Source organism: Hoplias malabaricus, chromosome 5, assembly GCF_029633855.1.
Source record: "Hoplias malabaricus isolate fHopMal1 chromosome 5, fHopMal1.hap1, whole genome shotgun sequence".
Classification (NCBI taxonomy): domain Eukaryota; kingdom Metazoa; phylum Chordata; class Actinopteri; order Characiformes; family Erythrinidae; genus Hoplias; species Hoplias malabaricus.
In genome coordinates, this window is record NC_089804.1 from 40,556,546 (window position 1) to 40,571,833 (window position 15,288).

General features: G+C 47.8%; 1 protein-coding gene across 1 annotated transcript in view; it reads left to right on the forward strand.

Annotated features, from left to right (window-relative positions):
- The window catches only part of cpne5b (copine Vb), a 188,113-nt gene that overhangs the window by 156,182 nt on the left and 16,643 nt on the right, over positions 1-15,288 (forward strand). The window contains exons 16-17 of the mRNA XM_066672265.1: positions 841-968; positions 12,846-12,948. Coding sequence (XP_066528362.1) covers positions 841-968; positions 12,846-12,948 — 231 coding nt within the window. The remainder of the gene's footprint in view (positions 1-840; positions 969-12,845; positions 12,949-15,288) is intronic.

A 15,288-nucleotide genomic window follows, 5' to 3' on the forward strand; every position in this document is an offset into this window, starting at 1 on the left:
GGCCTAAATTGATCAGAGCCTCTCTCTCTCTCTCCTCTCTCTCTCTCTCTCTCTCTCTCTCTCTCTCTCTCTCTCTCCTCTCTCTCTCTCTCTCTTCCCCCCCTCTCTCTCTCTCCTCTCTCTCTCTCTCTCTCTCTCTCTCTCTCTCTCTCTCTCTCTCTCTCTCTCTCTCTCTCTCTCTCTCTCTCTCTCTCTCCTCCCCCTCCACCTCCCAGTGTCTGTCAGCTCATGATAAACTCCTATAGACTGTCCTTTTTTGTAACTAACAGGTTCTTTTAATTATGCCTTTACTACTTTGTTTTTGAGTTCCTGATTAATTTGTTAATGTGCATAACATCCCCTTTCAAAACACATCAAGAGTAAGTAAACAATTTTTGGTTTCTTATTGGGTGCTTTGAAACGGAGGGAGCGTAGTGTAGATTATTCTTTTATTTTACAAACTGCACTGAGAAAATGCCATTCAATCCCTGAGTTAAGTACAAGCTGTTCATTTTTCAACATTAAAGAAAAACAGCAAACATACAGCACTGTGTCCTAAAGTCAGAGACCAGATTTTACTTGAGTTCTTTTGCAATGATACAGATAGTTAGTTAAATGTTAGTTAATTAAAATTTATTTAGCATCTGGGGTAAAAAAAAATAAAGCACCTGTAAAGCACCTACAAAAGCACTTTTTTTCTAGAATGTTCAACCAAAATCTAATACATTTGGGATGAGTTGGAATGGTGTTGGTGATTTCTCACTTACTCACTCACTCATGTTTAGCAGTATGTCGGTTCTCCACAAGAAGTGGCTGTTATCACTCAAAGTATCAGTGTAGTGACTGATTCCTTTTTCACAGAATGGCAATATTGAAAACCCCTACTGTAACGGTATCGAGGGGATTTTGGAGGCTTATCACCAGAGCTTAAAGACGGTCCAGCTTTACGGGCCCACAAACTTCGCACCTGTTGTCAACCACGTGGCCAGGTAAGATCACAACTGTATCACATTTATCTTCTCAATGGTAACAAAGAGATAGTACTGAGTCTTAAACACCTAGCACTGGGGAACAATTAAGAGGAAATAATGTCAGGGTTTGTATAATTTAAATATGCAATATTCTAAGTGTGTATTTTCAGAGCTCTGCAAGAGTCTCGGTACCACAGCATGTGCTAATTAGTGTTTTGTAAATGTAAACTACATATATCCACGTTTGGTGCCAACAGCAGATTAATTTATTATCTATTACTGTTTATCTACTTCATGGTAGCAGTGTGTCCGGAGCCTACCCGCAATCACTGGGTGACACACGCCCAGTTTTTGATTGTGGGAGGAAACCATAGCAACCGGATCACCTCTGTGTTTGTGCATGTGTTTGCGTTTGTGCTCACTGCTCAGTACATGGTGTCTCAGTACGGTTTCAAATTGTTTTTAGCCGTGGCGCAAGATCTGGTGACGTCACAGCACATGACTTTAACCAAATTCTGAACTGCTATGTCTAACAAACCTTATTTACACAAGGGAAATGTCTCATGTCAACAAATATAAACTCTCCACCAGATTAACTTCCATATTACATTCATTAATTCACTCACTGTCTGTAAGCACTTATCCAGTTCAGGGTTGCGGTGGGTCCGGAGCCTACCCGGAATCACTGGGCACAAGGCAGTAACACACCCTGGAGGGGGTGCCAGTCCTTCACAGGGTGACACACACTCACACATTCACTCACACACTCACACATTCACTCACACCTACAGACACTTTTGAGTCGCCAGTCCACCCAACAATGTGTGTTTTTGGAAAGTGGGGGAAACCGAAGCAACCGAAGGAAATCCACACAGACACAAGGAGAACACACCACACTCCTCACAGACAGTCACCTGGAGGAAATCCACGCAGACACAAGGAGAACACACCACACTCCTCACAGACAGTCACCTGGAGGAAACCCACGCAGACACAGGGAGAGCACACCACACTCCTCACAGACAGTCACCTGGAGGAAACCCACGCAGACACACGGAGAATACACCATACTCCTCACAGACAGTCACCCGGAGGAAATCCACGCAGACAAAAGGAGAACACACCACACTCCTCAGAGACAGTCACCCGGAGGAAATCCATGCAGACACAAGGAGAACACACCACACTCCTCATAGAGAGTCACCTTGAGGAAACCCACGCAGACACAGGGAGAACACACCACACTCCTCACAGACAGTCACCTGGAGGAAACCCACACAGACGCACGGAGAACACACCACACTCCTCACAGACAGTCACCCGGAGGAAATCCACGCATACACACGGACAACACACCACACTCCTCACAGGCAGTCACCTGGAGGAAACCCACGCAGACACACGGAGAACACACCACACTCCTCACAGACAGTCACCTCGTGGAAACCCATGCAGACACAAGGAGAACACATCACACTCCTCACAGACAGTCACTCGAAGGAAATCCACGCAGACACAACGAGAACACATCACACTCCTCACAGACAGTCACCTGGAGGAAATCCATGCAGACACAAGGAGAACACATCACACTCCTCACAGACAGTCACACGGAGGAAATCCACGCAGACACAAGGAGAACACACCACACTCCTCACAGACAGTCACCCGGAGGAAATCCATGCAGACACAAGGAGAACACACCACACTCCTCACAGACAGTCACCTGGAGGAAACCCACGCAGACACACGGAGAACACACCACACGCCTCACAGACAGTCACTTGGATGAAACCCACGCAGACACACGGAGAACACACCACACTCCTCAGAGACAGTCACTCAGAGGAAATCCACGCAGACACAAGGAGAACACACCACACTCCTCACAGACAGTCACCCGGAGGAAATCCACGCAGACACAAGGAGAACACACCACACTCCTCACAGACAGTCACCTCGTGGAAACCCATGCAGAAACAAGGAGAACACATCACACTCCTCACAGACAGTCACCCGAAGGAAATCCACGCAGACACAAGGAGAACACACCACACTCCTCACAGACAGTCACCTGGAGGAAATCCACGCAGACACAAGGAGAACACACCACACTCCTCAGAGACAGTCACCCGGAGGAAATCCACGCAGACACAAGGAGAACACACCACACTCCTCACAGACAGTCACCCGGAAGAAATCCACGCAGACACAAGGAAAAAAACCACACTCCTCAGAGACAGTCACCTCGAGGAAACCCATGCAGACACAGGGAGAACACACCACACTCCTGACAGACAGTCACCCGGAGGAAACCCATGCAGACACAGGGAGAACACACCACACTCCTGACAGACAGTCACCCGGAGGAAACCCATGCAGACACAGGGAAAACACACCACACACCTCACAGACAGTCACCCGGAGGAAATCCACGCAGACACAAGGAGAACACACCAAACTCCTCGGAGACAGTCACCCGGAGGAAATCCACGCAGACACAAGGAGAACACACCACACTCCTCACAGACAGTCACCCGGAGGAAATCCACGCAGACACAAGGAGAACACACCACACTCCTCACAGACAGTCACCCGGAGGAACTCCACGCAGACACAAGGAGAACACACCACACTCCTCACAGATAGTCACCCGGAGGAAACCCACGCAGACACAGGGAGAACACACCACACTCCTCACAGACAGTCACCCGGAGGAACTCCACGCAGACACAAGGAGAACACACCACACTCCTCACAGATAGTCACCCAGAGGAAATCCACGCAGACACAGGGAGAACACACCACACTCCTAAAAGACAGTCACCCGGAGGAAACCCACGCAGACACAGGGAGAACACACCACACTCCTCACAGACAGTCACCCGGAGGAAACCCACGCAGACACAGGGAGAACACACCACACTCCTGACAGACAGTCACCCGGAGGAAATCCACGCAGACACAAGGAGAACACACCACACTCCTCACAGACAGTCACCCGGAGGAAATCCACGCAGACACAAGGAGAACACACCCCACACCTCACAGACAGTCACCTTGAGGAAACCCATGCCGACACACGGACAATACACCACACTCCTCACAGACAGTCACCCGGAGGAAACCCACGCAGACACAGGGAGAACACACCACACTCCTGACAGACAGTCACCCGGAGGAAACCCACGCAGACACAGGGAGAACACACCACACACCTCACAGACAGTCACCCGGAAGAAATCCACGCAGTCACAGGGAGATCACACCACAGTCCTCACAGACAGTCACCTGGAGGAAACCCACGCAGACACACGGAGAACACACCACACTCCTCACAGACAGTCACCTGGAGAAAACCCACACAGACACATGGAGAACACACCATACTCGTCACAGACAGTCACCTGGAGGAAACCCACGCGGACACAAGGAGAACACACCACACTCCTCACAGACAGTCAGCCGGAGGAAATCCACGCAGACACAAGGAGAACACATCACACTCCTCAGAGACAGTCACCCGGAGGAAATCCACGCAGACACAAGGAGAACACACCACACTCCTCACAGACAGTAACCCGGAGGAAATCCACGCAGACACAAGGAGAACACACCACACTCCTCACAGATAGTCACCCGGAGGAAACCCACGCAGACACAGGGAGAACACACCACACTCCTCACAGACAGGCACGCGGAGGAAATCCACGCAGACACAGGGAGAACACACCACACTCCTCACGGACAGTCACCTGAAGGGAACCCACGCAGACACAGGGAGAACACACCACACTCCTCACAGACAGTCACCCGGAGGAAACCCACGCAGACACAAGGAGAACACACCACACTCCTCACAGATAGTCACCCGGAGGAAACCCACGCAGACACAGGGAGAACACACCACACTCCTCACAGACAGGCACCCGGAGGAAATCCACGCAGACACAGGGAGAACACACCACACTCCTGACAGACAGTCACCCGGAGGAAACCCACGCAGACACAGGGAGAACACACCACACTCCTCACAGACAGTCACCCGGAGGAAACCCACGCAGACACAGGGAGAACACACCACACTCCTGACAGACAGTCACCCGGAGGAAACCCACGCAGACACAGGGAGTACACACCACACACCTCACAGACAGTCACCCGGAGGAAATCCACGCAGACACAAGGAGAACACACCACACTCCTCACAGACAGTCACCCGGAGGAAATCCACGCAGACACAAGGAGAACACACCACACTCCTCACAGATAGTCACCTCGAGGAAACCCATGCCGACACACGGACAACACACCACACTCCTCACAGACAGTCACCCGGAGGAAACCCACGCAGACACAGGGAGAACACACCACACACCTCACAGACAGTCACCCGGAGGAAATCCACGCAGTCACAGGGAGATCACACCATACTCGTCACAGACAGTCACCTGGAGGAAACCCACGCAGACACACGGAGAACACACCACACTCCTCACAGACACTCACCTGGAGGAAACCCATGCAGACACAAGGAGAACACACCACACTCCTCACAGACAGTCAGCCGGAGGAAATCCACGCAGACACAAGGAGAACACATCACACTCCTCAGAGACAGTCACCCAGAGGAAACCCACGCAGACACAGGGAGAACACACCACACTCCTGACAGACAGTCACCCGGAGGAAACCCACGCAGACACAGGGAGAACACACCACACACCTCACAGACAGTCACCCGGAGGAAATCCACGCAGACAAAAGGAGAACACACCACACTCCTCACAGACAGTCACCCGGAGGAAACCCACGCAGACACACGGAGAACACACCACACTCCTCACAGACAGTCACCTGGAGGAAACCCACGCAGACACACAGAGAACACACCATACTCCTCACAGACATTCACCCGGAGGAAATCAACGCAGACACAAGGAGAACATGCCACACTCCTCAGAGACAGTCACACAGAGGAAATCCACGCAGACACACGGAGAACACACCACACTCCTCACAGACAGTCACCTCGAGGAAACCCATGCAGACACAAGGAGAACACACCACACTCCACACAGACAGTCTCCCGGAGGAAATCCACGCAGACACAAGTAGAACACACCACACTCCTCACAGACAGTCACCTGGAGGAAACCCACGCAGACACAGGGAGAACACACCACACTCCTCACAGACAGTCACCCGGAGGAAATCCACGCAGACACAAGGAGAACACATCACACTCCTCAGAGACAGTCACCCGGAGGAAACCCACGCAGACACAGGGAGAACACACCACACTCCTGACAGACAGTCACCCGGAGGAAACCCACGCAGACACAGGGAGAACACACCACACACCTCACAGACAGTCACCCGGAGGAAACCCACACAGACACAGGGAGAACACACCACACTCCTCACAGACAGTCACCCGTAGGAAACCCACACAGACACAGGGAGAACACACCACACTCCTCACAGACAGTCACCCGGAGGAAACCCACGCAGACACAGGGAGAACACACCACACTCCTCACAGACAGTCACCCGGAGGAAACCCACACAGACACAGGGAGAACACACCACACTCCTCACAGACAGTCACCTGGAGGAAACCCACGCAGACACACGGAGAACACACCATACTCGTCACAGACAGTCACCTGGAGGAAACCCACGCAGACACACGGAGAACACACCACACTCCTCACAGACACTCACCTGGAGGAAACCCACGCAGACACAAGGAGAACACACCACACTCCGCACAGATAGTCACCTCGAGGAAACCCATGCAGACACACGGAGAACACACCACACTCCTCACAGACAGTCACCCAGAGTAAATCCACGCAGACACAAGGAGAACACATCACACTCCTCAGAGACAGTCACCCAGAGGAAACCCACGCAGACACAGGGAGAACACACCACACTCCTCACAGACAGTCACCTGGAGGAAACCCACGCAGACACAGGGAGAACACACCACACACCTCACAGACAGTCACCCGGAGGAAATCCACGCAGACACAAGGAGAACACACCACACTCCTCACAGACAGTCACCCGGAGGAAACCCACGCAGACACACGGAGAACACACCACACTCCTCACAGACAGTCACCTGGAGGAAACCCACGCAGACACAGGGAGAACACACCACACTCCTCACAGACATTCACCCGGAGGAAATCCACGCAGACACAAGGAGAACACACCACACTCCTCAGAGACAGTCACACGGAGGAAATCCACGCAGACACACGGAGAACACACCACACTCCTCACAGACAGTCACCTCGAGGAAACCCATGCAGACACAAGGAGAACACACCACACTCCACACAGACAGTCACCCGGAGGAAATCCACGCAGACACAAGGAGAACACACCACACTCCTCACAGACAGTCACCTGCAGGAAACCCACGCAGACACAGGGAGAACACACCACACTCCTCACAGACAGTCACCCGGAGGAAATCCACGCAGACACAAGGAGAACACATCACACTCCTCAGAGACAGTCACCCGGAGGAAACCCACGCAGACACAGGGAGAACACACCACACTCCTGACAGACAGTCACCCGGAGGAAACCCACGCAGACACAGGGAGAACATACCACACACCTCACAGACAGTCACCCGGAGGAAACCCACACAGACACAGGGAGAACACACCACACTCCTCACAGACAGTCACCCGTAGGAAACCCACACAGACACAGGGAGAACACACCACACTCCTCACAGACAGTCACCCGGAGGAAACCCACGCAGACACAGGGAGAACACACCACACTCCTCACAGACAGTCACCCGTAGGAAACCCACACAGACACAGGGAGAACACACCACACTCCTCACAGACAGTCACCTGGAGGAAACCCACGCAGACACACGGAGAACACACCATACTCGTCACAGACAGTCACCTGGAGGAAACCCACGCAGACACACGGAGAACACACCACACTCCTCACAGACACTCACCTGGAGGAAACCCACGCAGACACAAGGAGAACACACCACACTCCGCACAGACAGTCACCTCGAGGAAACCCATGCAGACACACGGAGAACACACCACACTCCTCACAGACAGTCACCCAGAGTAAATCCACGCAGACACAAGGAGAACACATCACACTCCTCAGAGACAGTCACCCAGAGGAAACCCACGCAGACACAGGGAGAACACACCACACTCCTCACAGACAGTCACCTGGAGGAAACCCACGCAGACACAGGGAGAACACACCACACACCTCACAGATAGTCACCCGGAGGAAATCCACGCAGACACAAGGAGAACACACCACACTCCTCACAGACAGTCACCCGGAGGAAACCCACGCAGACACACGGAGAACACACCACACTCCTCACAGACAGTCACCTGGAGGAAACCCACGCAGACACAGGGAGAACACACCACACTCCTCACAGACATTCACCCGGAGGAAATCCACGCAGACACAAGGAGAACACACCACACTCCTCAGAGACAGTCACACGGAGGAAATCCACGCAGACACACGGAGAACACACCACACTCCTCACAGACAGTCACCTCGAGGAAACCCATGCAGACACAAGGAGAACACACCACACTCCACACAGACAGTCACCCGGAGGAAATCCACGCAGACACAAGGAGAACACACCACACTCCTCACAGACAGTCACCTGCAGGAAACCCACGCAGACACATGGAGAACACACCACACTCCTCACAGACAGTCACCCGGAGGAAATCCACGCAGACACAAGGAGAACACATCACACTCCTCAGAGACAGTCACCCGGAGGAAACCCACGCAGACACAGGGAGAACACACCACACTCCTGACAGACAGTCACCCGGAGGAAACCCACACAGACACAGGGAGAACACACCACACACCTCACAGACAGTCACCCGGAGGAAACCCACACAGACACAGGGAGAACACACTACAGTCCTCACAGACAGTCACCCGGAGGAAACCCACGCAGACACAGGGAGAACACACCACACTCCTCACAGACAGTCACCCGTAGGAAACCCACACAGACACAGGGAGAACACACCACACTCCTCACAGACAGTCACCCAGAGCAGAGTTTGAATCCACAACCTCCAGGTCCCTGGAGCTGTGTGAGTGTGACACTAACCTGCTACGCCACCGTGCCGCCAACTTCCACTGGCATTGCACTTCAGAGGTGTAAGTAACAAAAGGCTCTTCAATTTCAAGGCACAACCAGGTCTTAAACCACCACAGAACATTCTCCGTGTGCTTGTTGAGTGTTCTATGAATGTTTCGGCACCTACTGCTTTCTTACAGTCTCTGTACCTTCAGCTCTCCGGTTAATACCCCAGCAGGTCTTTGACATTTTTTCTTTTCCTCTCCAACTGCATAATTTGATCACTGCTTTTTTATTCCGGATGCAAACCGCGTTCTGTTGTTTTTGTTTTCATTCAAATGTCAGCTTGTGCACTCTATTCACAGTAATGGCCACAGACAGGCGTTTCTGCAAGTCTGACGTGTTATATAAATGTCATTTTCTGCATGAATGCAACAAGATCTCATATCATGGAAAAGTGAATTCTTCCTTGCTTTTTCAGAGTGAAGTCCCACCGCATCTAAATACAGCTAGTTTCAAGTTGCACACTACATAGATAGAAACTGAACCCTTAAAGCTGCTTGTTTTTAATTTGCTGATTTTGTGATGTCATTAAGACTCTATTTTAATGGGTGTAGGTATTATATATGCGCTATGGCCCAACCTACACAAAACAGATGTTTACTTCTTATTTAAAAACCATCCATTCTCCTTTCTCCTAAAAATATCAAGCAAGGTTTTAATACAATAGTTTCTTTCTAATCTCCTGGGAAGGCTTTGTGCTAGAGCTCCGGTCAATGCTGTGAAGGATTGATTGCCTGAAGCATTCGTGTTCTAAGGGTTGGATTTAGGATGATTATTACTGGATCAGAGATGTCATTCCATCTCATCCCAGAAGAACCAAGCAAAGTACAATCTCTCCAGAGAGCAGTTAGTTCCACTGCTTCAATGCAGTAGCCCTTTCTACACTCTTTGTGTACAATTGGCATACATACATACATCTGACTATTGGCCAACCACAGTTTCTCCACGGCCATTCACTCTGAAGTTATAAGCTTCTAGGCTATTAAGAGCTTGGAAAATGGCTGTCTACAAAGGAATTATGATCAAAGGAATGATGTTTTTTTGGTACAGAGAACTACAGAAAAGCCAGAAGTGAAATGTTGGGAATAAAAGAAATAAAAGAAGTTGTGAATGTGAATTCTTTAATTATTTCTAACTACTGCACAATGCTTTTGATTCAATCTAGTTTCTTAGCTCAGAGTAAACAGGAACTGTGGGTAATTGAGTTTCTTATCGCATGGCCACAACGGTATGAAATGACTCCGGGGGGCTTCATTGTGTGTGTGTCACATTCCATCAGAGACCACCTCTCCTGTTCGTCATGCCTCTTTTTCACAGCATAATGGACTCCAATAGATACGGAGCCATGAGGTATGAACCTGAAGAAAGCAGTGACACTCCACTCTGACGTCCAGAATCCGAAGCATCACTAACACAGCAACATCCAACAGTGGGCATTAAACGGCGCCAGAAATTACACAAAACTTTACAAAAATCTTATTCTCTACATTTATAGTTGTGTTATTAATATCAGTGCAAAGAGTCTGCCAGAGGGGTATAATGCCTCCTGGCATTGAGCTGCAGAGCAGTCACTATGGTCACTATCTGTGAGGAGTTTCATGTGTTCTCCCGGTGTCTACATGGGTTTCCTCTGGGTGCTCCAGTGTCCTCACAAAATCCAAATACACACATTGGTAGGTGTGAGTGAAATTGTCCTCAGGTGTGAGTATGAGTTGAGTGATTGGTTAAGTGTGTGATCGCCTAGAAGCCCTGTCCCACCAGTGATTCTGAGTAGGCTCCTGACCCAACTCGCCCTGATCAAGATGAAGCCATTACGGAAGATGAATGAAGATGAATAGTCGAGAGTTCTCATGAATGCTAATCTTACCCTCCTAGCACAGCAGGTAGTCAGCTCATACCAGAAGGAGCCATCTAATATTCAACCTGTCCAGTTATTTTGACCTCAAGTTAAAGGCTAGAAACATCACCTTAAATGAATCTGCCCCGAACGCTGGGTCTCAGGCATTCCAAACCCGCCGGTATTCCCCATGTGACCCGATCCTCAGTGATGGGAGGGCACAGCCAATAAAAAAGGCAGCCATAAATGATTGTGTGAATTCACTCCGCTGCCTCGCGGAGTCTGACGCGTTCAGTCCTCAGCATCACACGAGCGAATCTTTCCCAATCTGATTATGCCTCTTCTCCACAGTAATTAAAAAACGGCATCTCCATAGACTTGAATTAGACTTGCTTAATTAAAGCATGATGTGCCACCCAGAGCCCTGGCGCTGTGAGAGGCACATCCCCACCGAGTCTGATTACACTTAAACAAACACCAGACACACACTTAAAGACACACACACAGAGGACACACATTAACACAGTGCTGGGCCTTTAACATTCACAGAGGATTGTTCAAGCAGAGTAGAGACGGAGTATGAAATATATTTGGAATAAATCAATCTGTTTAGTGTGAGATTATGTGAGAATTGCGTACTTTTTTGGTGAGCACTAGTTACTTCCAAAGTGAGCATTAGATGCTATGTGGTAAGCACAAGTGACCACCAGAGACTGTTAGAATACTGCCAAATACAGTAAGGCACTATTAAGTACAGTGAACAACAGATAGTATTACCTGTAACTAACGGGGGAAAATTAGATACTATAATGTGTGCCTAAAAAGTGTGCACCGGATATTATTAAGTGAGCACAAAATACTGTTAAGTGAGCACCAGATACTATTAAGTGAGCTGTGCATACTAATTAAGTGAGCACAGGATACTATTAAATGAGCACCAGTTACTATTAAGTGAGCACCAGATACTATTAAATGAGGACCACTTACTATTAAGTGAGCACCAGATACTATTAAATGTGCACCAGTTACTATTAAGTGAGCACCAGATACTATTAAGTGAGCCGTACATACTATTAAGTGAATACTAGAAATTATTAAGCGAGCACGGGATACTATTAAATTTGCACCAGTTACTATTAAGTGAGCACCACATACTATTTAATGAGCACCAGTTACTATTAAGTGATCACCAGATACTATTAAGTGAGCCGTACTTACTATTAAGTGAATACTAGATATTATTAAGCGAGCACAGGATACTATTTAATGAGCACCAGTTACTATTAAGTGAGCACCAGATACTATTTAATGAGCATCAGTTACTATTAAGTGAGCACCAGATACTATTAAGTGAGCCGTACTTACTATTAAGTGAATACTAGATATTATTGAGCGAGCACAGGATACTATTTAATGAGCACCGGTTACTATTAAGTGAGCACCAGATACTATTTAATGAGCACCAGATACTATTTAATGAGCACCAGGTACTATTAAGTGAGCACCAGATACTATTAAGTGAGCCGTACATACTATTAATTGAATACTAGATATTACTAAGTGAGTACAGGATACTATTAAGTGAGCACCATTTACTATTAAGTGAGCCCTAGATATTATTATGTGAGCCCTACATATTATTAAGTGAGCACCAGATATTATTAAGTGAGCACTAGATATTATTATGTGAGCCCTACATATTATTAAGTGAGCACCAGTTACTATTAAGTGAGCACCAGATACTATTTAATGAGCACCAGATACTATTTAATGAGCACCAGTTACTATTAAGTGAGCACCAGATAATATTTCACTGCACCTGTCCTAACATTGATGCTTCTCTTCTCTGTCTGTGCAGATATGCAGCAGCTGTTCAAGACGGCTCACAGTACTTTGTCCTCCTCATCATCACAGACGGTGTCATATCAGACATGTCCCAGACCAAAGAGGCCATTGTCAACGTGAGTACAGGCCCTGAATGAACATATACAAAGGAAGATATTAAAAGTGCCATAAATAAATGGATGTAAATACTGCAGGTTATTAACAAAAGTATCTTAAAGTGGAATTCCACAGATTTTCAAAAATTCTGCATAAATCAGTGTTTAATGTCCAAAAACAATGTTATAAAATTTGATTAAAAAATGCTGCATTCTAAAACGAAATGTTAGTCAAAACTGTTGTAGTGATAGGAACCGAACGTCTGAAGATTTAATTGACGAGCTTATGAACTGAAACTGAAACATTACACTGTGACTACGTTTTTGGACACTGTTTTAAATAGGTGAACTCATCTATTATAAGGTGTGCCCACCACTGCTCCACAGCTTGGTGTAAGGGGGCTTCTTATACACCACTTGCTGACACTTGGCATTGGACGTGTTGCTTTTATGCTAATGAAGTTACTCCAAGTCTTCTGCTCTATTGATAATGTATTTTTATTGCAATTACACAAGCAGTGTGTGCAATGCCTGCACTCTAAAGTACCTGCTTAAGACGGTCTAAGAACCTTTGGAAGTACTGTTCCTTGCCCAGGTCACCAGTAATTTATATATAAAAAATCCACTGCACCTTCAAAATCATTGTGATGCTTCACTGCCCTGTAATAGAGAGAACAGAGCCTCTTTCATTGCTACTCTGGGCTCAGCACAGCAGAAACTCATGATTAAGGAGTGCTGTAGAAGTGCATTATACTCTGCAATGGTTGGGGGAGCCCAGGAACAAAATACCTAATTATATATATTGTTCCTTTAAAGGATCCACCCTAAAAAGGTTTTCCTAGGGACCAACAACTGTATATATATAAACCAAACAGTCGTATGTTAAATCTAACGTTGTGGTTTTAATGGCTACTTTGAGCTATCTTCAGGTAAGTGGTCAGTATGTGTCCAGCAGCTGGAATCTCTGCAGTGGAGCGACTCGCCTGCGTAGAAGAAAAGGCCTGATTTCCCAGCAGACTGGATTTAAAGGGAATTTGCGACTGTTAATCAAACCATTAGAACAGCCACACCTTCCTTTTAAGATCTTGCCTGCTGCTCGTTCTCTCACGGCCGTCTTCTTCACCCGTCTCATCCTCATCGCCCTCCTGTTACTCTGCAGCTGGAGCCTCCTCTCAGCTCCCGCAAACTGTGGGAATTATACGGGATAAAACACAATGGATGGCAAGGGAAGGAACGTATGTGGATTTTGTAACTCCTGTGTGTTGAGTGTGTAACAGAGGACAACGGGGTCAGTTGGCACTGTTTTTATTGTGTGTTATATGGCTTTTATCGTGTCCAAAGGATGCCCTGTCGCTTCGTACACAACATATTAGTAGGTTACTAGGGCTGTTTGTTAATTAAATAAAAAAGTCATAAAGATTCTAACACAGACTTCAGGTTAAAAAAGAGAATAGGATTCAAACTTTATTAGAAGAATTAAGTTAATTCTGAGTCGCCCTGTGTCTAGGCACAACTGGCCATCCCAGAAAACCCATAGATTTACAGCCTTATCTCTACCCTTTTTTATAGCCTTGGATCCAATGAGTGCACTGATAATAAGATTCAGTTTTTCACATTTTTTTGCATTATTCTTTTAGGTGGACACACTTGGTTATACCCAGGGTACACTGGGGGTCTTACCAGTCTATAATAATGAAAGAATATTCTTTTAATTAGTGTACTTCCCTATTTAATAATGAAGTAAATGTTTTATCCATTTAGCTCTGTCATTTTCTTTATTACTTACTTGGCATACATCAGAGAAAATTTGAAAACCGATAGTGCTCTTCCTGTATCAGCATGGGTTTCCTCCTGGTGTTCCAGGTTCCTCCCACAGTCCAAAACAGTACATTTTAGCATTCTCCCCTTCATCCAGTTGCAAGGTTCATACATTTTAAGCAAAATCATGCTTTTTTTCTGTAAAGTTTCTCACAAATGTTGGTAGTCGCAGGTTGCATTTATTTTAGTTTTTCTCTTTAGTTATTTGGGCTTCCTCACTGATCTGGTCTCTGATAAATAAAGTGAAACCGCCAGGTTGTCCTGCGGAAAATTGTTTATTTGTTAGCCAGCCGTGTTCTCCCTGTGTCTGCGTGGGTTTCCTCCGGGTGCTCCGGTTTCCTGCCACAGTCCAAAAACACACGTTGGTAGGTGGATTGGTGACTCAAAAGTGTCTGTAGGTGTGAGTGTGTGAGTGAATGTGTGAGTGTGTGTTGCCCTGTGAAGGACTGGCGCCCCCTCCAGGGTGTATTCCCGCCTTGCGCCCAATGATTCCAGGTAGGCTCTGGACCCACCACAACCCTGAACTGGATAAGGGTTACAGAT